Raw genomic sequence first — 25,943 nt, forward strand, 5'->3', positions numbered from 1 at the left:
CTGCAGTCTGATCAAACCGTGAGATTGCAACCCTCCAGATGTAGAATACATTAATGATGCTAAATCCACTCTGAGACTGAGCCAGATGCTGTTGTCTGGAGTTGTTTTGTTTTGATATTCTGCAGCCAAGACGCTCTCAACTGTCTACGCATCAGAGCGTGTCTGACAAAACCAAAGCCTTGTGGAGCTGCTAAACACACACACACACACACACACAGAGGAGTGGATTCTATAATATTATATATTCCGATATATTATAAAACCAATGCAAAAACAGACTGCAGATGTCCTTGTTATGTTGTCCTTGTAACAAGAAGTTGCTGGAAGGATATATATGTGCATCAGGAAGACGCTGAAATTAATTCATGCTTCTGGCCAAGCGCTTGTAAATCCAGGCTGTTTTAGCTGGTAGCTAAGTATGTCAATTCTTCTGGCCCGTGTGGCCGTGGGCCAGTACATCTTCAATTAGTCTCCTCCATAGCAAATCATCCTATAGCCGCTCGGAGAGTAAGATTAAATATTTGCAGTCCACTAATTGCTGTTAGTGCTAAATGGCACAGCTGCTTCCTGAATCCTAAATTAGGTTCAGTTAATCCTCTGGTCAGGGAATTAATTCCTTTAGTCTAATCCGGAGGAAAGTGTTGGCCAAAAGATAAAGTTCTGGTATGATACAAATAAATATATCTCTGTAAATATTAGAAAGATGATTCAGATATATTGATACGATTGATAGATTATTCATCGGTGTTCTCCTCTACAATGAGACAAAGGCACAATTAGAACGTTATTAGATTTGAAAACAAGACTAAATAATACTTTTAAAAAGACATATTTAATATAAGAAATATGTTTATTCTTCTAAGTTTCATTTGGGGCCAAATCCTGATATGCATGATCTGAATGCATTTAACATAATATACTGTATCTGTATAACTGTCCATCCAGAGTAAATGAGAGCTACAAAGGTACTGATGCTAAATTGCTGGTGCACACCTTTAACAATTCACACCATAACGTTTTATTGGAGTGTCCACTAGTGGAGAACTCCATCTGCTAAATTCAATTCAAGACCAAAAAAAGAAAAGAGAAGAAAAAAGAAAAGAAGGGCCACTCTGACAAATCAGACGTCACAGGCAGAGTGGATGTATGTGCTGGTTCTGTCGATAACAGCCAATTAGGCGGAGGGGACACGTCAGCGCAGGAGAGGGCCCAATCTAATCAGCAGAGTAATTAAAAACACACAGCACAGCAGACCTGATGGCTGCATTGTCAGGGGCGGCGTTCAGCGTTTAGCACAGACAGGGATGACAGAGCGATGGCCCTCACTGCTGCTGCTGCTGCCGCTGCTGCTGCTGCTGTGTCATTAGACTCCAGGAAAAACACAACAAATTTCACAGAATAGTGTGTTAGCACATTAGTTAGTGAGCCAATGATTGTCCACTTATCATCATCAATGATGTAACTTAAACTTAAACTTCTCTGTGTTTTCATTAATTCACCCAAATTGTTTTCCAATAAATCTTCTTCATGGCACTGGCTCGACTCACTGATCCTTGTTTCTCTCTTTTTAATTAACACATCACCTCAATCCACCTCTAAAATTAAAAAGAAAAAAAAGTGATGCTGAGCGCTTAAAAGCAGCATATGCAGTTAAAAAAACAAACCAGCAGATGTCACCCACACCTCAGTCGTTCTAATCTGCCTTTTTTAATGAAGTGTAATGAATTCTGCCTCTGGCACTGGCTGTGTGATGCATAACAACACAAGGAGCTTTTTATGTGTAAAGTCATTTTTTTTTTTTTGCATATGTAAGTGGCATTAATGCAGCGCTGCAGCAGCGGCAGCAACGAGACGCTTCACCTCTGATGATGCATTACTGGCTCTCATACTGTGTCTCCACGCTCCATATTGTGTCCTCGTCCCAGCCATCCTTCTTCTCCCCTCTGAGGGCCACTTCCCATCCCCTGTGTGCAGCCGAGCATGAATGTGTGGCTCAGGAGCACCGTGGATGTGTGACAGGCCGCCTGCGAGGGGGGGTAATTCCAAAGTGCAGTAGAAGTAATAGGGTAATCTATTATACAGTCCAACTCTTTCTTCCTCCCTCTTCCTCAGTCTTTCTGTCTCTTGCTGCCTCTGTCCTTGCATCAGCATTTCATGAGGACAAATGAGAAGAAGAGTTTAACTGTGCATGTTCTCGTTGCCCTCCTGCAGAGTCCAGCACTTTCTCAATTAAACTGGGGTCCATCTGCCCTGCTGATTCAAAGCTCACCCCACCAACCCCCCTGCTCATAGTGTGTGTGTGTGTGCGTGTGCGTGTGTGTGTGTGCAGACACATACAGGTTCCAGTCCAACAGTCCGTGACCATAACCCCAGTAGTATGTTATCATATGAGTAACCAGCAGCCATATATTTTTGACACATGTCGTGCTCAGCCAGCCATAACACACACTCACACACACACACTCACACAGACACACACACGCACACACACATGCAGACACACACACACACACACACTCATGCAGACACACACACACACACTCACTCACAGACATACACACTCTCACAGACACACATTCACAGACACACACTCTATCACAGACACACACATTCACAGACACACACTCTATCACAGACACACACTCTCTCACAGACACACACACTCTCACAGAAAGACACACACACACACACACACACACACACTCACACACAGACACACACTTTAGAAGAAGGAATGAAATACAGGGATAAGTGAGAAATGTGATTCAGCTCTGAATGTCCATCCTTACACAGAGATTATATCCACACAGGTGAATCATTTTTATTTGACTGTAGAAAATGAGCTTTAACTTGCAGATTAAGTCCACATTTACAGATTAAACACTCAACACTTCCCCTTATTCCAGTGTTTAATTGTTATAGATGGATTCTTGCCACCATTTCCACACTTTACCCTTTTCAATCAATTCTCCCTCAGAGCGAAGCTCCTTTATAAACTGTGTACATCGTCTTCTCTTCTGTGTAAATAAGGTGAAAAAAACCAGGGCAATTAAACCTCCCCGTTTCCTGCCTCCTGCTCAATCTTCAACCCCTTCACCCTCATCACTGACATCTTTCCCTTTTGTGCGCTCCATTTTTAGTCACACCTCCCACAGAGACGTGGAAGCAGAGAGGCAGAGAGAGAGAGGCAGAGAGAGAGAGAGAGAGAGAGCATCTCCTCCTTCTCCTCCTCCTCCTCTTGCGCTGCCTCTGTTCCAGCACACGCTCTCACTTCTTCCCTGTGATGCCAACTGGCTGCAGACCGAGGGATTTCCAGCAGTTTCCTGAGTGTGTCCTCCCTCTCCTCTCCTCCCAACCCTTCCTCCTCCTCCTCTTCCTCCTCCTCCCCCAGCAGCCTGAGCGTCTCTCCCTCCTCTGTCTTCTCTTTGCCTCTGCTCCTCAGCACCAGGATGTGGCTCTCGGTGGCTCTGCTCCTCTCTGGATTCTCAGCTTTGATCCACGGTGAGCCTGCCTCTCTCTTTCACTCTGCTCTCAGGAATCAGATTGCAGCAGCAGCAGCAGCAGCAGCAGCGGCGGCAGCACTTTAAAATCTCAAAAATGTTAGAGGAATGAATTGATGGGTGTCTGTCTGTCATCTTGACGTTTGATGTGTGAAGTAGACGATGGGATAAGACGGTAAAGTAGGAGCAGAAACGACTCCAGCAAAAAAGAAAAGTGAGAATCTGAGTCACCTGTTTGCTTATTTGTTTACAGTTTTGTCACAAGTGTGCTTTATTTTTCTGGGACACAGATGCTTGTGTTGACCTGAGGGTTGGATGCCTTTGCATGAGATGTTTTAGCAGAGAGAAAGATGAGGAAGCAACAATCTTACCATTACACCGCTCATCTTATTTCTACCTGGCTTTAAGTCTGTGAGTCTGTAAACACATCAGAGAGATCTGCGAAAAAAACACACCAAACAGATCAGGTCACAGATCAATTGAGTTGTGATTTAAACCGTCTCCTCCGTCTCACCTCCCCGTCGTGACGTGGACGTGTCTCTGCAGCCCAAACTAGAGACGAGGCCCTGAGCAGCACAAGTCATCTCTGAATGAAAAAGCTGGCGGAGGACGTCAAAGCTGAGGGGAGAATCTCTGAACTTTGCCTCCAGGCAGAAGCAGCAGCACGGATTTACTTGATAGTTTGTTTGTTTGTGTTGCTATCTAGTGAGGAAAGCAGTGTGGACAAAAGATAAGAGATCACGGAGGGCAACACTTTCTTTTAGATAAATATTTCTGCAGACTGACTTTCAAAGAAGAAAAGAGATGTGCTGTTATCACTTTTTGGCTGCTTCGACTGAAAACACCTCACAAAGACGGGAAAAGTACTTCAGCAATATTCAACAAGCATTCTTCGTCTGCTTTTGTGACACCAATCCTTTATTGTGGGTAATGTTGCTCCCACAGTACTTATTTTCAGATTGAATGCATATATTAACCTGTATAATATGCATAAATAAGGTTTTGGAAATACTATAGTCTTCAGGATAAGATGCACCCCAGAGTCTCATAGACTGTTATCTGTTTGTCTCCAGTGTTTTAAAGTCAAACTCTGCTGGAAGCTTCTTTGTCTGTTTCCATGTGAGGAATCCTCTCTGTAAACAGATCTGCGCTGTAATAAATTCATTTATTCAGGTGAGGACAAGTGAGGCCCATCGGGCTAATTCTTTACCCCGTGAGTCACAAGAGAAACGCTTTATCGCCGCGTTCTTTATCGCTTCAGATTGAAATAGAAAACAGAATTATAGTTATTATATTGTTTTACGAGTTTGAATAAAACTTGTTGTAAGGCAGTAAAAAAAAAAAAAAAAAAAAAAGTAGCTATGCTGTGTCCTTTACAGCCTTGTTTTTTTGGTGATTCACAGCACAGTTGACACTTCAGTTCATTATTTGTCTGGGGACTGTGTCAACATCTTTGTGCGTTACCTAAGAGCTTTGTTAGCCAGCATTAATTAAGGCTCTGATAATGTTTATCGCCATTATTAAATAGATCCTGCTCACTCTACACTGTAAGCACACTACATATCATTTGTTTCGTTTTCAACACAAGTTATTTTTAGTTTATTTCTGCTGATTTCATCATTAAATGATCAGTGCAGAATTAAGAAGTGTTCCTCTTTCCTGTTTTTTATTTTTTTAGATAAGCACGTCGAGCTCCTGAGGGATGCGTTTTCTGATTTTCTGATTTGATCAGCAACATAAATTTTCATTTATATAATATCCATCCTTTCTACGGAGGTTTCATTTGAGGTCTTGAGACTTTACAGATTTGTTATGATGTGTGCCTCACTTTCTCAGCTTAAGACTTTGTCAGATTTGATTTAATACTCTCTCATGTGTCTGTCTTAATCTCAAGTGTCGGTGCAGGGTCCTCACCAGAGGACGTTGCTGAAGAATCTGCTGAAAGACTACAACCGGATGGAGCGGCCGGTGGGAAACGACTCCCACTCTCTCACTGTTTACTTCTCCCTCAGTTTGATACAGATCATGGACGTGGTAAGAGGGAATACATGTTATATACATATATATATATATAGCCATAATTGTTATAGAGATTAGCATGAAAAAAGAAATGTGCTGAAGTGATCTAATGTCTTGTAGGACGAGAAGAACCAAGTCTTGACCACAAATATATGGCTACAGATGGTAAGAAATCCTGAGAGACTAAGAAAATAATGGATTTGCTGCTGTTATGGCTGTAGGTGATTTCCCTGTAATTACATAATCATGTTTTTAAAGCGTGAATGGATTTGGTCATGATTTAAAGCTTTAAAAATGTGATTAAAGTATTATTCCTTATCTATAGCTTTTATTTATTTATATAGGCTCTCGAATAAAACAAAGTAGGGGCTGGTAAAAGGATAGATTTCCCCTGAAGTGAAAGATAACACAGTATCTGTGTTTTTGTGCTTTATAGAATTGGTTCGACCACTACCTCCAGTGGAACGAGAGCGAACATCCCGGGGTTAAAAACCTCCGCTTCACCACAGATCAGGTGTGGACGCCGGACATCCTGCTCTACAACAGGTAAAACATGTGCATGTGACTGAAAACGCTCACATCTCACACACACACACACACACACACACACACACACACACACACACACACACACAGACCCACACGTGTCACTCCCTCTCCTTGTCCTTCCTCAGTGCAGATGATGACTTTGACTCCACCTTTAAGACCAACGTTCTGGTGAACTCCAGTGGTTATGCTAAATATCTGCCTCCAGGTGAGTTTCCTCTCATTATCCTCATTCATGCTGTCATCAGTTTTCATCACATCGTGTGTTTGTGGCGGCGCATCAGCAGCATCTCACTCTCTGCCTCGCTGGTTTATGCACTTATTAATATTTTACTAGTTTAAATAGCATCACTGGTTATCTATTGGTTACAGGTTCCCAGCATTGTAAGACACAGCTCAGTCTTTCCTCCGTCTCTCTACAACAGGCTGACATTAAATGTGGATATGGCTCAGAAATCCTGTTCAGTCATCCATGTTTATTAATAGGCTGCTGCTGAATGTAAATACAGCTCCCTAAAGCTGTATTTGTGGATGAAAGCCAATTAGTGGATGAATAGAAAAGCTTGTGCCCTGGTTTTGGTACAAGAGGGGAAGTTTAACCACGAAAGTGAGGAGAGTGACGGCAGGGGATGGAGTCAATTGGAAAGGGGAAAATAATTAGCAGTGAAAGTGCCTTTTTGTGACTTCTGTGGCTTCTGAGCTGTGGTCTTTTTGGGCTCATTAGGAGGACCACATCCAGTGTTCTCCTAGAGATGGTCCCAAGGCTGGATAAATGTGGGTTGAGTAAAGTAATGTGGACAAATGCTCTGCTGTGGTGACCCCAAAAAGAGAGGAGGAAGAAGAGGAAGACATTCTTTTAACTAAAAGGCATCAAGTTTGTGGGTGGCAGACACAGTTTCATGTAAATTAAGACATTTTAAAGGTGAAATCTCTCAGGTGTCGATAGCATACCAATATGTGACAAAAAAGTCATAGTTTAGTATGTCCTCCAAAATGTGACATAAAAAAAGGCATAATATATCGTCCAAAATGTGACAAAAAAACAACATGTGCCAAAAGACAATGAGTCCCAGTGGCCTAATGGATAAGACACTGGCCTCCTAAGCCAGGGATTGTGGACTTCCTTTTTTGTGATAAAACGTCTTAGTATATAATATGACGTCCAAAATCGCTTAAAAAAAGTCACATTATAGTATGTTGCCAAAATGTGACAAAAAAGTCATAGTATAGTATGTCGTCCAAAATGTGACAAAAAAGTCATAGTTTAGTATGTCGTCCAAAATGTGACAAAAAAGTCATAGTTTAGTATGTCGTCCAAAATCACCCAAAAATGTCATAGTGTAGTATGTCGTCCAAAATCAACCAAAAATGTCATAGTATAGTATGTTGTTCAAAATGTGACAAAAAAGTCATAGTTTAGTATGTCGTTCAAAATGTGACAAAAAAGTCATAGTATAGTATGTCGTCCAAAATCACCCAAAAAAGTCATAGTATAGTATGTCGTCCAAAATCACCCAAAAGTGTCATAGTATAGTATGTCGTCCAAAATCACCCAAAAATGTCATAGTTTAGTATGTCGTGCAAAATCACCCAAAAATATCATAGTATAGTATGTCGTCCAAAATGTGACAAAAAAGTCATAGTATAGTATGTCGTCCAAAATCACCCAAAAATGTCATAGTATAGTATGTTGTCCAAAATCTCGCAAAAATGTCATAGTATAGTATGTTGTTCAAAATGTGACAAAAAAGTCATAGTATAGTATGTCGTCCAAAATCACCCAAAAATGTCATAGTATAGTATGTCGTCCAAAATCACCAAGAAAAATGTCATAGTATAGTATGTCGTCCAAAATGTGACAAAAAAGTGATGGTATAGAATGTCGTCCAAAATCACCCAAAAATGTCATAGTATAGTATGCGTCCAAAATCACCCAAAAATGTCATAGTATAGTATGTCGTCCAAAATCACCCAAAAATGTCATAGTATAGTATGTCGTCCAAAATCACCCAAAAATGTCATAGTATAGTATGTCGTCCAAAATCACCAAGAAAAATATCATAGTATAGTATGTCGTCCAAAATGTGACAAAAATGTCATAGTATAGTATGTCGTCCAAAATGTGACAAAAAAGTCATAGTATAGTATGTCGTCCAAAATCACCCAAAAATGTCATAGTATAGTATGTCGTCCAAAATCACCAAGAAAAATGTCATAGTATAGTATGTCGTCCAAAATCGCCCAAAAATGTCATGGTATAGTATGTCGTTCAAAATGTGACAAAAAAGTCATAGTATAGTATGTCGTCCAAAATCACCCAAAAATGTCATAGTATAGTATGTCGTCCAAAATCACCCAAAAATGTCATAGTATAGTATGTCGTCCAAAATCACCCAAAAATGTCATAGTATAGTATGTCGTCCAAAATCACCAAGAAAAATGTCATAGTATAGTATGTCGTCCAAAATGTGACAAAAAAGTCATATTATAGTATGTTGTTCAAAATGTGACAAAAAAGTCATAGTATAGTATGTCGTCAAAAATCACCCAAAAATGTCATAGTATAGTATGTCGTCCAAAATCACCCAAAAATGTCATAGTATAGTATGTCGTCCAAAATCACCAAGAAAAATGTCATAGTATAGTATGTCGTCCAAAATGTGACAAAAAAGTCATATTATAGTATGTTGTTCAAAATGTGACAAAAAAGTCATAGTATAGTATGTCGTCCAAAATCACCCAAAAATGTCATAGTATAGTATGTCGTCCAAAATCACCCAAAAATGTCATAGTATAGTATGTCGTTCAAAATCACCCAAAAATGTCATAGTATAGTATGTCGTCCAAAATCACCCAAAAATGTCATAGTATCGTATGTCGTCCAAAATCACCTAAAAAATCATAGTATAGTATGTCGTCCAAAATCACCCAAAAATGTCATAGTATAGTATGTCGTCCAAAATCACCTAAAAAAGTCATAGGATAGTATGTTGTCCAAAATCAGTCAAAAAACTAATTGTTTAGCATGTCGTCCAAAATCACCCAAAAATGTCATATTATAGTATGTCGTCCAAAATGTGACAAAAAAGTCATGGTATATAGTATGTCGTCCAAAATCACCTAAAAAAGTCATAGTATAGTATGTCGTCCAAAATCACCCAAAAATGTCATAGTATAGTATGTCGTCCAAAATCACCTAAAAAAGTCATAGTATAGTATGTCGTCCAAAATCACCTAAAAAAGTCATAGGATAGTATGTTGTCCAAAATCAGTCAAAAAAATAATTGTTTAGCATGTCGTCCAAAATCACCCAAAAAAGTCATGGTATAGTATGTCGTCCAAAATCACCTAAAAAAGTCATGGTATAGTATGTCGTCCAAAATCACCTAAAAAAGTCATAGTATAGTATGTCGTCCAAAATCACCCAAAAATGTCATAGTATAGTATGTCGTCCAAAATCACCTAAAAAAGTCATAGTATAGTATGTCGTCCAAAATCACCCAAAAATGTCATAGTATAGTATGTCGTCCAAAATCACCCAAAAATGTCATAGTATAGTATGTCGTCCAAAATCACCTAAAAAAAGTCATAGTATAGTATGTCGTCCAAAATCACCTAAAAATGTCATAGTATAGTATGTCGTTCAAAATCACCCAAAAATGTCATAGTATAGTATGTCGTCCAAAATCACCTAAAAAAAGTCATAGTATAGTATGTCCTCCAAAATCACCTAAAAAAGTCATAGTATAGTATGTCCTCCAAAATCACCTAAAAATGTCATAGTATAGTATGTCGTCCAAAATCACCCAAAAATGTCATAGTATAGTATGTCGTCCAAAATCACCAAGAAAAATGTCATAGTATAGTATGTCGTCCAAAATGTGACAAAAAAGTCATATTATAGTATGTTGTTCAAAATGTGACAAAAAAGTCATAGTATAGTATGTCGTCCAAAATCACCCAAAAATGTCATAGTATAGTATGTCATCCAAAATCACCCAAAAATGTCATAGTATAGTATGTCGTCCAAAATCACCCAAAAATGTCATAGTATAGTATGTCGTCCAAAATCACCCAAAAATGTCATAGTATAGTATGTCGTCCAAAATCACCAAGAAAAATATCATAGTATAGTATGTCGTCCAAAATGTGACAAAAATGTCATAGTATAGTATGTCGTCCAAAATGTGACAAAAAAGTCATAGTATAGTATGTCGTCCAAAATCACCCAAAAATGTCATAGTATAGTATGTCGTCCAAAATCACCCAAAAATGTCATAGTATAGTATGTCGTCCAAAATCACCCAAAAATGTCATAGTATAGTATGTCGTCCAAAATCACCAAGAAAAATGTCATAGTATAGTATGTCGTCCAAAATCGCCCAAAAATGTCATGGTATAGTATGTCGTTCAAAATGTGACAAAAAAGTCATAGTATAGTATGTCGTCCAAAATCACCCAAAAATGTCATAGTATAGTATGTCGTCCAAAATCACCCAAAAATGTCATAGTATAGTATGTCGTCCAAAATCGCCCAAAAATGTCATGGTATAGTATGTCGTTCAAAATCACCCAAAAATGTCATAGTATAGTATGTCGTCCAAAATCACCAAAAATGTCATAGTATAGTATGTTGTCCAAAATCACCTAAAAAAGTCATAGTATAGTATGTTGTCCAAAATCACCCAAAAATGTCATAGTATAGTATGTCGTCCAAAATCACCTAAAAAAGTCATAGGATAGTATGTCGTCCAAAATCACCAAAAAAAGTCATAGTATAGTATGTCGTCCAAAATCACCCAAAAATGTCATAGTATAGTATGTTGTTCAAAATGTGACAAAAAAGTCATAGTATAGTATGTCGTTCAAAATGTGACAAAAAAGTCTTAGTATAGTATGTCGTTCAAAATCACCCAAAAATGTCATAGTAATGTATGTCGTTCAAAATCACCCAAAAATGTCATAGTATAGTATGTCGTCCAAAATCACCCAAAAATGTCATAGTATAGTATGTCGTCCAAAATCACCTAAAAAAGTCATAGTATAGTATGTCGTTCAAAATCACACAAAAATGTCATAGTATAGTATGTCGTCCAAAATCACCCAAAAATGTCATAGTATAGTATGTCGTCCAAAATCACCTAAAAAAGTCATAGTACAGTATGTCGTCCAAAATCCCCCAAAAATGTCATAGTATAGTATGTCGTCCAAAATCACCTAAAAAAGTCATAGTATAGTATGTCGTCCAAAATCCCCCAAAAATGTCATAGTATAGTATGTCGTCCAAAATCACCCAAAAATGTCATAGTATAGTATGTCGTCCAAAATCACCCAAAAATGTCATAGTATAGTATGTCGTCCAAAATCACCAAGAAAAATGTCATAGTATAGTATGTCGTCCAAAATGTGACAAAAAAGTCATATTATAGTATGTTGTTCAAAATGTGACAAAAAAGTCATAGTATAGTATGTCGTCCAAAATCACCCAAAAATGTCATAGTATAGTATGTCGTCCAAAATGTGACAAAAAAGTCATATTATAGTATGTTGTTCAAAATGTGACAAAAAAGTCATAGTATAGTATGTCGTCCAAAATCACCCAAAAATGTCATAGTATAGTATGTCGTCCAAAATCACCCAAAAATGTCATAGTATAGTATGTCGTCCAAAATCACCCAAAAATGTCATAGTATAGTATGTCGTTCAAAATCACCCAAAAATGTCATAGTATAGTATGTCGTCCAAAATCACCCAAAAATGTCATAGTATAGTATGTCGTCCAAAATCACCTAAAAAATCATAGTATAGTATGTCGTCCTAAATCACCCAAAAATGTCATAGTATAGTATGTCGTCCAAAATCACCCAAAAATGTCATAGTATAGTATGTCGTCCAAAATCACCTAAAAAAGTCATAGTATAGTATGTCGTCCAAAATCACCCAAAAATGTCATATTATAGTATGTCGTCCAAAATGTGACAAAAAAGTCATGGTATATAGTATGTCGTCCAAAATCACCTAAAAAAGTCATAGTATAGTATGTCGTCCAAAATCACCCAAAAATGTCATAGTATAGTATGTCGTCCAAAATCACCTAAAAAAGTCATAGTATAGTATGTCGTCCAAAATCACCTAAAAAAGTCATAGGATAGTATGTTGTCCAAAATCAGTCAAAAAACTAATTGTTTAGCATGTCGTCCAAAATCACCCAAAAAAGTCATGGTATAGTATGTCGTCCAAAATCACCTAAAAAAGTCATGGTATAGTATGACGTCCAAAATCACCTAAAAAAGTCATAGTATAGTATGTCGTCCAAAATCACCCAAAAATGTCATAGTATAGTATGTCGTCCAAAATCACCTAAAAAATCATAGTATAGTATGTCGTCCAAAATCACCCAAAAATGTCATAGTATAGTATGTCGTCCAAAATCACCTAAAAAAGTCATAGGATAGTTTGTTGTCCAAAATCAGTCAAAAAACGAATTGTTTAGCATGTCGTCCAAAATCACCCAAAAATGTCATATTATAGTATGTCGTCCAAAATGTGACAAAAAAGTCATGGTATATAGTATGTCGTCCAAAATCACCTAAAAAAGTCATAGTATAGTATGTCGTCCAAAATCACCTAAAAAAGTCATAGGATAGTATGTTGTCCAAAATCAGTCAAAAAACTAATTGTTTAGCATGTCGTCCAAAATCACCCAAAAAAGTCATGGTATAGTATGTCGTCCAAAATCACCTAAAAAAGTCATGGTATAGTATGACGTCCAAAATCACCTAAAAAAGTCATAGTATAGTATGTCGTCCAAAATCACCTAAAAAAGTCATAGTATAGTATGTCGTCCAAAATCACCCAAAAATGTCATAGTATAGTATGTCGTCCAAAATCACCTAAAAAATCATAGTATAGTATGTCGTCCAAAATCACCCAAAAATGTCATAGTATAGTATGTCGTCCAAAATCACCTAAAAAAGTCATAGGATAGTATGTTGTCCAAAATCAGTCAAAAAACGAATTGTTTAGCATGTCGTCCAAAATCACCCAAAAATGTCATATTATAGTATGTCGTCCAAAATGTGACAAAAAAGTCATGGTATATAGTATGTCGTCCAAAATCACCTAAAAAAGTCATAGTATAGTATGTCGTCCAAAATCACCCAAAAATGTCATAGTATAGTATGTCGTCCAAAATCACCTAAAAAAGTCATAGTATAGTATGTTGTCCAAAATCACCTAAAAAAGTCATAGGATAGTATGTTGTCCAAAATCAGTCAAAAAACTAATTGTTTAGCATGTCGTCCAAAATCACCCAAAAAAGTCATGGTATAGTATGTCGTCCAAAATCACCTAAAAAAGTCATGGTATAGTATGTCGTCCAAAATCACCTAAAAAAGTCATAGTATAGTATGTCGTCCAAAATCACCCAAAAATGTCATAGTATAGTATGTCGTCCAAAATCACCTAAAAAAGTCATAGTATAGTATGTCGTCCAAAATCACCCAAAAATGTCATAGTATAGTATGTCGTTCAAAATGTGACAAAAAAGTCATAGTATAGTATGTCGTCCAAAATCACCCAAAAATGTCATAGTATAGTTTGTCGTCAAAAATCACCTAAAAAAAGTCATAGTATAGTATGTCCTCCAAAATCACCTAAAAAAGTCATAGTATAGTATGTCGTCCAAAATCACCCAAAAATGTCATAGTATAGTATGTCGTCCAAAATCACCCAAAAATGTCATAATATAGTATGTCGTTCAAAATGTGACAAAAAAGTCATAGTATAGTATGTCGTCCAAAATGTGACAAAAAAGTCATAGTATAGTATGTCGTCCAAAATCACCCAAAAATGTCATAGTATAGTATGTCGTCCAAAATCACCTAAAAAAGTCATAGTATAATATGTCGTCCAAAATCACCAAAAAAATGTCATAGTATAGTATGTCGTCCAAAATCACCTAAAAAAGTCATAGTATAGTATGTCGTCAAAAATAACTTAAAAATGTCATAGTATAGTATGTCGTTCAAAATGTGACAAAAAAATCATAGTATAGTATGTCGTTCAAAATGTGACAAAAAAGTCATAGTATAGTATGGCGTCCAAAATGTGACAAAAAAGTCATAGTATAGTATGTCGTCCAAAATCACCTAAAAAAGTCATAGTATAGTATGTCGTCCAAAATCACCCAAAAATGTCATAGTATAGTATGTCGTCCAAAATCACCTAAAAAAGTCATAGTATAGTATGTCGTCCAAAATCACCCAAAAATGTCATAGTATAGTATGTCGTCCAAAATCACCTGAAAAAGTCATAGTATAGTATGTCGTCTAAAATGTGACAAAAAAGTCATAGTATAGTATGTCGTTCAAAATGTGACAAAAAAGTCATACCTTAGTGTGTGGTCCAAAATCACCCAAAAAAGTCATAGTATAGTATGTTGTCCGAAATCACCCAAAAATGTCATAGTATGTTGTCTAAAATCCTCGAAGAGAAGTGGCATTTGATGTCTGGGGTGGGATATGAACCAATACCCCTCGGGGAGGCTGTGTTTTCAAAGCTAGCGTCACAGACCACTCGGCCAAATTGAAATTCTTAACTCTACATAAACACTACCTAATCAACACCATTGCGTAACTGAAAAGTCTTAGTATAGTATTTCATCTGAAATCACCCAAAAATGTCAAAGTATAGTATGTCGTCCAAAATCACCAAAAATGTCATAGTATAGTATGTCGTTCAAAATGTGACAAAAAAGTCATAGTATAGTATGTAGTCCAAAATCACCCAAAAATGTCATAGTATAGTATGTCGTCCAAAATCACCAACAAAAATGACATAGTATAGTATGTCGTCCAAAATGTGACAAAAAAGTCATAGTATAGTATGTCGTCCAAAATGTGACAAAAAAGTCATAGTATAGTATGTCGTCCAAAATCACCCAAAAATGTCATAGTATAGTATGTCGTCCAAAATCACCTAAAAAAGTCATAGTATAGTATGTCGTCCAAAATCACCAAAAAAATGTCATAGTATAGTATGTCGTCCAAAATCACCTAAAAAAGTCATAGTATAGTATGTCGTCAAAAATAACTTAAAAATGTCATAGTATAGTATGTCGTTCAAAATGTGACAAAAAAATCATAGTATAGTATGTCGTTCAAAATGTGACAAAAAAGTCATAGTATAGTATGTCGTCCAAAATGTGACAAAAAAGTCATAGTATAGTATGTCGTCCAAAATCACCTAAAAAAGTCATAGTATAGTATGTCGTCCAAAATCACCCAAAAATGTCATAGTATAGTATGTCGTCCAAAATCACCTAAAAAGGTCATAGTATAGTATGTCGTCCAAAATCACCAAAAAAAATGTCATAGTATAGTATGTCGTCCAATATCACCTAAAAAAGTCATAGTATAGTATGTCGTCCAAAATGTGACAAAAAAGTCATAGTATAGTATGTCGTCCAAAATGTGACAAAAAAGTCATAGTATAGTATGTCGTCCAAAATGTGACAAAAAAGTCATAGTATAGTATGTCGTCCAAAATCACCAACAAAAATGTCATAGTATAGTATGTCGTCCAAAATGTGACAAAAAAGTCATAGTATAGTATGTCGTCCAAAATGTGACAAAAAAGTCATAGTATAGTATGTCGTCCAAAATCACCTAAAAAAGTCATAGTATAGTATGGCGTCCAAAATCACCCAAAAATGTCACAGTATAGTATGTCGTCCAAAATCACCCAAAAATGTCATAGTATAGTATGTCGTCCAAAATGTGACAAAAAAGTCATAGTATAGTATGTCATTCAAAATGGGACAAAAAAGTCATAGTTTAGTGTGTGGTCCAAAATCACCCAAAAATGTCATAGTATAGTATGTTGTCCGAAATCACCCAAAATGTCATAGTATGTTGTCTAAATTCCTCGAAGAGAAGTGGCATTTGATGTCTGGGGTGGGATTTGAACCAATACCCCTCGGGGAGGCTGTGTCTTCAAAGCTAGCGTCACAGACCACTCGGCCAAAACGAAATTGTTAACTTTACATACACACTACCTAATCAACACCATTGCGTAACTGAAAAGTCTGAGTATAGTATTTATCTGAAATCACACAAAAAAGTCATAGTATAGTATGTCGTCCAAAATCACCAACAAAAATGTCATAGTATAGTATGTCGTCCAAAATGTGACAAAAAAGTCATAGTATAGTATGTCATTCAAAATGGGACAAAAAAGTCATAGTTTAGTGTGTGGTCCAAAATCACCCAAAAATGTCATAGTATAGTATGTTGTCCGAAATCACCCAAAATGTCATAGTATGTTGTCTAAATTCCTCGAAGAGAAGTGGCATTTGATGTCTGGGGTGGGATTTGAACCAATACCCCTCGGGGAGGCTGTGTCTTCAAAGCTAGCGTCACAGACCACTCGGCCAAAACGAAATTGTTAACTTTACATACACACTACCTAATCAACACCATTGCGTAACTGAAAAGTCTGAGTATAGTATTTATCTGAAATCACACAAAAAAGTCATAGTATAGTATGTCGTCCAAAATCAGTCAAAAAAGTAGTTGTTTAGCATGTCGTCCAAAATCACCCAAAAATGTCATATTATAGTATGTCGTTCAAAATGTGACAAAAAAGTCATAGTATAGTATGTCGTCCAAAATCACCTAAAAAAGTCATAGTATAGTATGTCGTCCAAAATCACCCAAAAATGTCATAGTATAGTATGTCGTCCAAAATCACCTAAAAAAGTCATAGTATAGTATGTCGTCCAAAATCACCCAAAAATGTCATAGTATAGTATGTCGTCCAAAATCACTTAAAAATGTCATAGTATAGTATGTCGTTCAAAATGTGACAAAAAAGTCATAGTATAGTATGTCGTCCAAAATGTGACAAAAAAGTCATAGTATAGTATGTCGTCCAAAATCACCTAAAAAAGTCATAGTATAGTATGTCGTCCAAAATCACCCAAAAATGTCATAGTATAGTATGTCGTCCAAAATCACCTAAAAAAGTCATAGTATAGTATGTCGTCCAAAATCACCCAAAAATGTCATAGTATAGTATGTCGTCCAAAATCACCTAAAAAAGTCATAGTATAGTATGTCGTCCAAAATCACCAAAAAAAATGTCATAGTATAGTATGTCTTCCAAAATCACCTAAAAAAGTCATAGTATAGTATGTCGTCCAAAATGTGACAAAAAAGTCATAGTATAGTATGTCGTCCAAAATGTGACAAAAAAGTCATAGTATAGTATGTCGTCCAAAATCACCAACAAAAATGTCATAGTATAGTATGTCGTTCAAAATGTGACAAAAAAGTCATAGTATAGTATGTCGTCCAAAATGTGACAAAAAAGTCATAGTATAGTATGTCGTCCAAAATGTGACAAAAAAGTCATAGTATAGTATGTCGTCCAAAATCACCTAAAAAAGTCATAGTATAGTATGTCGTCCAAAATCACCCAAAAATGTCATAGTATAGTATGTCGTCCAAAATCACCCAAAAATGTCATAGTATAGTATGTCGTCCAAAATCACCCAAAAATGTCATAGTATAGTATGTCGTCCAAAATCACCAACAAAAATGTCATAGTATAGTATGTCGTCCAAAATGTGACAAAAAAGTCATAGTATAGTATGTCGTCCAAAATGTGACAAAAAAGTCATAGTATATAGTATGTCGTCCAAAATCACCTAAAAAAGTCATAGTATAGTATGTCGTCCAAAATCACCCAAAAATGTAATAGTATAGTATGTCGTCCAAAATCGCCTAAAAAAGTCATAGTAAAGTATGTCATCCAAAATCACCAAAAAAAAATGTCATAGTATAGTATGTCGTCCAAAATCACCTAAAAAAGTCATAGTATAGTATGTCGTCCAAAATCACCCAAAAATGTCATAGTATAGTATGTCGTCCAAAATCAGCCAAAAATGTCATAGTATATAGTATGTCGTCCAAAATCACCCAAATATGTCATAGTATAGTATGTCGTCCAAAATCACCAACAAAAATGTCATAGAATAGTATGTCGTCCAAAATGTGACAAAAATGTCATAGTATAGTATGTCGTCCAAAATCACCTAAAAAAGTCATAGTATAGCATGTCGTCCAAAATCACCCAAAAATGTCATAGTATAGTATGTCGCCCAAAATCATCCAAAAATGTCATAGTATAGTATGTTGTCCAAAATCACCCAAAAATGTCATAGTATAGTATGTTGTTCAAAATGTGACAAAAAAGTCATAGTATAGTATGTCGTTCAAAATGTGACAAAAAAGTCATAGTATAGTATGTCGTCCAAAATCACCCAAAAATGTCATAGTATAGTATGTCGTTCAAAATGTGACAAAAAAGTCATAGTATAGTATGTCGTCCAAAATCACCCAAAAATGTCAACGTATAGTATGTCGTCCAAAATCACCAAGAAAAATGTCATAGTATAGTATGTCGTCCAAAATGTGACAAAAATGTCATAGTATAGTATGTCGTTCAAAATCACCCAAAAATGTCATAGTATAGTATGTCGTCCAAAATCACCCAAAAATGTCATAGTAAAGTATGTCGTCCAAAATCACTTAAAAAAGTCATAGTATAGTATGTCGTCCAAAATCCCCCAAAAATGTCATAGTATAGTTTGTCGTCCAAAATCACCTAAAAAAGTCATAGTATAGTATGTCGTCCAAAATCACCCAAAAATGTCATAGTATAGTATGTCGTCCAAAATCACCCAAAAATGTCATAGTATAGTATGTCGTCCAAAATCACAAACAAAAATGTCATAGTATAGTATGTAGTCCAAAATCACCCAAAAATGTCATAGTATAGTATGTCGTCCAAAATCACCAACAAAAATGTCATAGTATAGTATGTCGTCCAAAATGTGACAAAAAAGTCATAGTATAGTATGTCGTCCAAAATGTGACAAAAAAGTCATAGTATAGTATGTCGTCCAAAATCACCCAAAAATGTCATAGTATAGTATGTCGTCCAAAATCACCTAAAAAAGTCATAGTATAGTATGTCGTCCAAAATCACCAAAAAAATGTCATAGTATAGTATGTCGTCCAAAATCACCTAAAAAAGTCATAGTATAGTATGTCGTCCAAAATCACCCAAAAATGTCATAGTATAGTATGTCGTCCAAAATGTGACAAAAAAGTCATAGTATAGTATGTCGTCCAAAATGTGACAAAAAAGTCATAGTATAGTATGTCATTCAAAATGGGACAAAAAAGTCATAGTTTAGTGTGTGGTCCAAAATCACCCAAAAATGTCATAGTATAGTATGTTGTCCGAAATCACCCAAAAATGTCATAGTATGTTGTCTAAAGTCCTCGAAGAGAAGTGGCATTTGATGTCTGGGGTGGGATTTGAACCAATACCCCTCGGGGAGGCTGTGTCTTCAAAGCTAGCGTCACAGACCACTCGGCCAAAACGAAATTGTTAACTTTACATACACACTACCTAATCAACACCATTGCGTAACTGAAAAGTCTGAGTATAGTATTTCATCTGAAATCACACAAAAAAGTCATAGTATAGTATGTCGTCCAAAATCAGTCAAAAAAGTAGTTGTTTAGCATGTCGTCCAAAATCACCCAAAAATGTCATATTATAGTATGTCGTTCAAAATGTGACAAAAAAGTCATAGTATAGTATGTCGTCCAAAATCACCTAAAAAAGTCATAGTATAGTATGTCGTCCAAAATCACTTAAAAATGTCATAGTATAGTATGTCGTTCAAATGTGACAAAAAAGTCATAGTATAGTATGTCGTCCAAAATGTGACAAAAAAGTCATAGTATAGTATGTCGTCCAAAAACACCAACAAAAATGTCATAGTATAGTATGTCGTCCAAAATGTGACCAAAAAGTCATAGTATAGTATGTCGTCCAAAATCACCCAAAAATGTCACAGTATAGTATGTCGTCCAAAATCACCCAAAAATGTCATAGTATAGTATGTCGTCCAAAATCACCCAAAAATGTCATAGTATAGTATGTCGTCCAAAATCACCAACAAAAATGTCATAGTATAGTATGTCGTCCAAAATGTGACAAAAAAGTCATAGTATAGTATGTCATTCAAAATGGGACAAAAAAGTCATAGTTTAGTGTGTGGTCCAAAATCACCCAAAAATGTCATAGTATAGTATGTTGTCCGAAATCACCCAAAATGTCATAGTATGTTGTCTAAATTCCTCGAAGAGAAGTGGCATTTGATGTCTGGGGTGGGATTTGAACCAATACCCCTCGGGGAGGCTGTGTCTTCAAAGCTAGCGTCACAGACCACTCGGCCAAAACGAAATTGTTAACTTTACATACACACTACCTAATCAACACCATTGCGTAACTGAAAAGTCTGAGTATAGTATTTATCTGAAATCACACAAAAAAGTCATAGTATAGTATGTCGTCCAAAATCAGTCAAAAAAGTAGTTGTTTAGCATGTCGTCCAAAATCACCCAAAAATGTCATATTATAGTATGTCGTTCAAAATGTGACAAAAAAGTCATAGTATAGTATGTCGTCCAAAATCACCTAAAAAAGTCATAGTATAGTATGTCGTCCAAAATCACCCAAAAATGTCATAGTATAGTATGTCGTCCAAAATCACCTAAAAAAGTCATAGTATAGTATGTCGTCCAAAATCACCCAAAAATGTCATAGTATAGTATGTCGTCCAAAATCACTTAAAAATGTCATAGTATAGTATGTCGTTCAAAATGTGACAAAAAAGTCATAGTATAGTATGTCGTCCAAAATGTGACAAAAAAGTCATAGTATAGTATGTCGTCCAAAATCACCTAAAAAAGTCATAGTATAGTATGTCGTCCAAAATCACCCAAAAATGTCATAGTATAGTATGTCGTCCAAAATCACCTAAAAAAGTCATAGTATAGTATGTCGTCCAAAATCACCCAAAAATGTCATAGTATAGTATGTCGTCCAAAATCACCTAAAAAAGTCATAGTATAGTATGTCGTCCAAAATCACCAAAAAAAATGTCATAGTATAGTATGTCTTCCAAAATCACCTAAAAAAGTCATAGTATAGTATGTCGTCCAAAATGTGACAAAAAAGTCATAGTATAGTATGTCGTCCAAAATGTGACAAAAAAGTCATAGTATAGTATGTCGTCCAAAATCACCAACAAAAATGTCATAGTATAGTATGTCGTCCAAAATGTGACAAAAAAGTCATAGTATAGTATGTCGTCCAAAATGTGACAAAAAAGTCATAGTATAGTATGTCGTCCAAAATGTGACAAAAAAGTCATAGTATAGTATGTCGTCCAAAATCACCTAAAAAAGTCATAGTATAGTATGTCGTCCAAAATCACCCAAAAATGTCATAGTATAGTATGTCGTCCAAAATCACCCAAAAATGTCATAGTATAGTATGTCGTCCAAAATCACCAACAAAAATGTCATAGTATAGTATGTCGTCCAAAATGTGACAAAAAAGTCATAGTATAGTATGTCGTCCAAAATGTGACAAAAAAGTCATAGTATATAGTATGTCGTCCAAAATCACCTAAAAAAGTCATAGTATAGTATGTCGTCCAAAATCACCCAAAAATGTAATAGTATAGTATGTCGTCCAAAATCGCCTAAAAAAGTCATAGTAAAGTATGTCATCCAAAATCACCAAAAAAAAATGTCATAGTATAGTATGTCGTCCAAAATCACCTAAAAAAGTCATAGTATAGTATGTCGTCCAAAATCACCCAAAAATGTCATAGTATAGTATGTCGTCCAAAATCACCCAAAAATGTCATAGTATATAGTATGTCGTCCAAAATCACCCAAATATGTCATAGTATAGTATGTCGTCCAAAATCACCAACAAAAATGTCATAGTATAGTATGTCGTCCAAAATGTGACAAAAATGTCATAGTATAGTATGTCGTCCAAAATCACCTAAAAAAGTCATAGTATAGCATGTCGTCCAAAATCACCCAAAAATGTCATAGTATAGTATGTCGCCCAAAATCATCCAAAAATGTCATAGTATAGTATGTTGTCCAAAATCACCCAAAAATGTCATAGTATAGTATGTTGTTCAAAATGTGACAAAAAAGTCATAGTATAGTATGTCGTTCAAAATGTGACAAAAAAGTCATAGTATAGTATGTCGTCCAAAATCACCCAAAAATGTCATAGTATAGTATGTCGTTCAAAATGTGACAAAAAAGTCATAGTATAGTATGTCGTCCAAAATCACCCAAAAATGTCAACGTATAGTATGTCGTCCAAAATCACCAAGAAAAATGTCATAGTATAGTATGTCGTCCAAAATGTGACAAAAATGTCATAGTATAGTATGTCGTTCAAAATCACCCAAAAATGTCATAGTATAGTATGTCGTCCAAAATCACCCAAAAATGTCATAGTAAAGTATGTCGTCCAAAATCACTTAAAAAAGTCATAGTATAGTATGTCGTCCAAAATCCCCCAAAAATGTCATAGTATAGTTTGTCGTCCAAAATCACCTAAAAAAGTCATAGTATAGTATGTCGTCCAAAATCACCCAAAAATGTCATAGTATAGTATGTCGTCCAAAATCACCCAAAAATGTCATAGTATAGTATGTCGTCCAAAATCACAAACAAAAATGTCATAGTATAGTATGTAGTCCAAAATCACCCAAAAATGTCATAGTATAGTATGTCGTCCAAAATCACCAACAAAAATGTCATAGTATAGTATGTCGTCCAAAATGTGACAAAAAAGTCATAGTATAGTATGTCGTCCAAAATGTGACAAAAAAGTCATAGTATAGTATGTCGTCCAAAATCACCCAAAAATGTCATAGTATAGTATGTCGTCCAAAATCACCTAAAAAAGTCATAGTATAGTATGTCGTCCAAAATCACCAAAAAAATGTCATAGTATAGTATGTCGTCCAAAATCACCTAAAAAAGTCATAGTATAGTATGTCGTCCAAAATCACCCAAAAATGTCATAGTATAGTATGTCGTCCAAAATGTGACAAAAAAGTCATAGTATAGTATGTCGTCCAAAATGTGACAAAAAAGTCATAGTATAGTATGTCATTCAAAATGGGACAAAAAAGTCATAGTTTAGTGTGTGGTCCAAAATCACCCAAAAATGTCATAGTATAGTATGTTGTCCGAAATCACCCAAAAATGTCATAGTATGTTGTCTAAAGTCCTCGAAGAGAAGTGGCATTTGATGTCTGGGGTGGGATTTGAACCAATACCCCTCGGGGAGGCTGTGTCTTCAAAGCTAGCGTCACAGACCACTCGGCCAAAACGAAATTGTTAACTTTACATACACACTACCTAATCAACACCATTGCGTAACTGAAAAGTCTGAGTATAGTATTTCATCTGAAATCACACAAAAAAGTCATAGTATAGTATGTCGTCCAAAATCAGTCAAAAAAGTAGTTGTTTGGCATGTCGTCCAAAATCACCCAAAAATGTCATATTATAGTATGTCGTTCAAAATGTGACAAAAAAGTCATAGTATAGTATGTCGTCCAAAATCACCTAAAAAAGTCATAGTATAGTATGTCGTCCAAAATCACTTAAAAATGTCATAGTATAGTATGTCGTTCAAATGTGACAAAAAAGTCATAGTATAGTATGTCGTCCAAAATGTGACAAAAAAGTCATAGTATAGTATGTCGTCCAAAAACACCAACAAAAATGTCATAGTATAGTATGTCGTCCAAAATCACCTAAAAAAGTCATAGTATATAGTATGGCGTCCAAAATCACCCAAAAATGTCACAGTATAGTATGTTGTCCAAAATCACCCAAAAATGTCATAGTATAGTATGTCGTCCAAAATCACCCAAAAATGTCATAGTATAGTATGTCGTCCAAAATCACCATCAAAAATGTCATAGTATAGTATGTCGTCCAAAATGTGACAAAAAAGTCATAGTATAGTATGTCATTCAAAATGGGACAAAAAAGTCATAGTTTAGTGTGTGGTCCAAAATCACCTAAAAAAGTCATAGTATAGTATGTCGTCCAAAATCACCTAAAAAAGTCATAGTATAGTATGTCGTCCAAAATCACCAAAAAAAATGTCATAGTATAGTATGTCGTCCAAAATCACCTAAAAAAGTCATAGTATAGTATGTCGTCCAAAATGTGACAAAAAAGTCATAGTATAGTATGTCGTCCAAAATGTGACAAAAAAGTCATAGTATAGTATGTCGTCCAAAATCACCTAAAAAAGTCATAGTATAGTATGTCGTCCAAAATCACTTAAAAATGTCATAGTATAGTATGTCGTCCAAAATGTGACAAAAAAGTCATAGTATAGTATGTCGTCCAAAATGTGACAAAAAAGTCATAGTATAGTATGTCGTCCAAAATGTGACAAAAAAGTCATAGTATAGTATGTCGTCCAAAATCACCTAAAAAAGTCATAGTATAGTATGGCGTCCAAAATCACCCAAAAATGTCACAGTATAGTATGTCGTCCAAAATCACCCAAAAATGTCATAGTATAGTATGTCGTCCAAAATCACCCAAAAATGTCATAGTATAGTATGTCGTCCAAAATCACCAACAAAAATGTCATAGTATAGTATGTCGTCCAAAATGTGACCAAAAAGTCATAGTATAGTATGTCGTCCAAAATGTGACAAAAAAGTCATAGTATAGTATGTCGTCCAAAATCACCTAAAAAAGTCATAGTATAGTATGTCGTCCAAAATCACCCAAAAATGTCATAGTATAGTATGTCGTCCAAAATCACCTAAAAAGGTCACAGTATAGTATGTTGTCCAAAATCACCCAAAAATGTCATAGTATAGTATGTCGTCCAAAATCACCCAAAAATGTCATAGTATAGTATGTCGTCCAAAATCACCAACAAAAATGTCATAGTATAGTATGTCGTCCAAAATGTGACAAAAAAGTCATAGTATAGTATGTCATTCAAAATGGGACAAAAAAGTCATAGTTTAGTGTGTGGTCCAAAATCACCTAAAAAAGTCATAGTATAGTATGTCGTCCAAAATCACCTAAAAAAGTCATAGTATAGTATGTCGTCCAAAATCACCAAAAAAAATGTCATAGTATAGTATGTCGTCCAAAATCACCTAAAAAAGTCATAGTATAGTATGTCGTCCAAAATGTGACAAAAAAGTCATAGTATAGTATGTCGTCCAAAATGTGACAAAAAGTCATAGTATAGTATGTCGTCCAAAATCACCTAAAAAAGTCATAGTATAGTATGTCGTCCAAAATCACTTAAAAATGTCATAGTATAGTATGTCGTCCAAAATGTGACAAAAAAGTCATAGTATAGTATGTCGTCCAAAATGTGACAAAAAAGTCATAGTTTAGTGTGTGGTCCAAAATCACCCAAAAATGTCATAGTATAGTATGTTGTCCGAAATCACCCAAAAATGTCATAGTATGTTGTCTAAAGTCCTCGAAGAGAAGTGGCATTTGATGTCTGGGGTGGGATTTGAACCAATACCCCTCGGGGAGGCTGTGTCTTCAAAGCTAGCGTCACAGACCACTCGGCCAAAATGAAATTGTTAACTTCACATACACACTACCTAATCAACACCATTGCGTAACTGAAAAGTCTGAGTATAGTATTTCATCTGAAATCACACAAAAAAGTCATAGTATAGTATGTCGTCCAAAATCAGTCAAAAAAGTAGTTGTTTAGCATGTCGTCCAAAATCACCCAAAAATGTCATATTATAGTATGTCGTTCAAAATGTGACAAAAAAGTCATAGTATAGTATGTCGTCCAAAATCACCTAAAAAAGTCATAGTATAGTATGTCGTCCAAAATCACTTAAAAATGTCATAGTATAGTATGTCGTCCAAAATCACCTAAAAAAGTCATAGTATA

The 25,943-nt window shown here is 35.6% G+C and overlaps 1 protein-coding gene across 1 annotated transcript in view; it reads left to right on the forward strand.

The window, feature by feature from the left end:
- Positions 1–3,253: 3,253 nt before the first annotated feature.
- Positions 3,254–25,943, forward strand: part of chrna11 (cholinergic receptor, nicotinic, alpha 11) — a 36,927-nt gene continuing 14,237 nt past the window's right edge. The window contains exons 1-5 of the mRNA XM_058619190.1: positions 3,254–3,501; positions 5,395–5,534; positions 5,640–5,684; positions 5,956–6,065; positions 6,194–6,273. Coding sequence (XP_058475173.1) covers positions 3,450–3,501; positions 5,395–5,534; positions 5,640–5,684; positions 5,956–6,065; positions 6,194–6,273 — 427 coding nt within the window. The 5' untranslated portion in view covers positions 3,254–3,449. The remainder of the gene's footprint in view (positions 3,502–5,394; positions 5,535–5,639; positions 5,685–5,955; positions 6,066–6,193; positions 6,274–25,943) is intronic.

Source organism: Solea solea, chromosome 20 (assembly GCF_958295425.1).
Source record: "Solea solea chromosome 20, fSolSol10.1, whole genome shotgun sequence".
Classification (NCBI taxonomy): Eukaryota; Metazoa; Chordata; class Actinopteri; order Pleuronectiformes; family Soleidae; genus Solea; species Solea solea.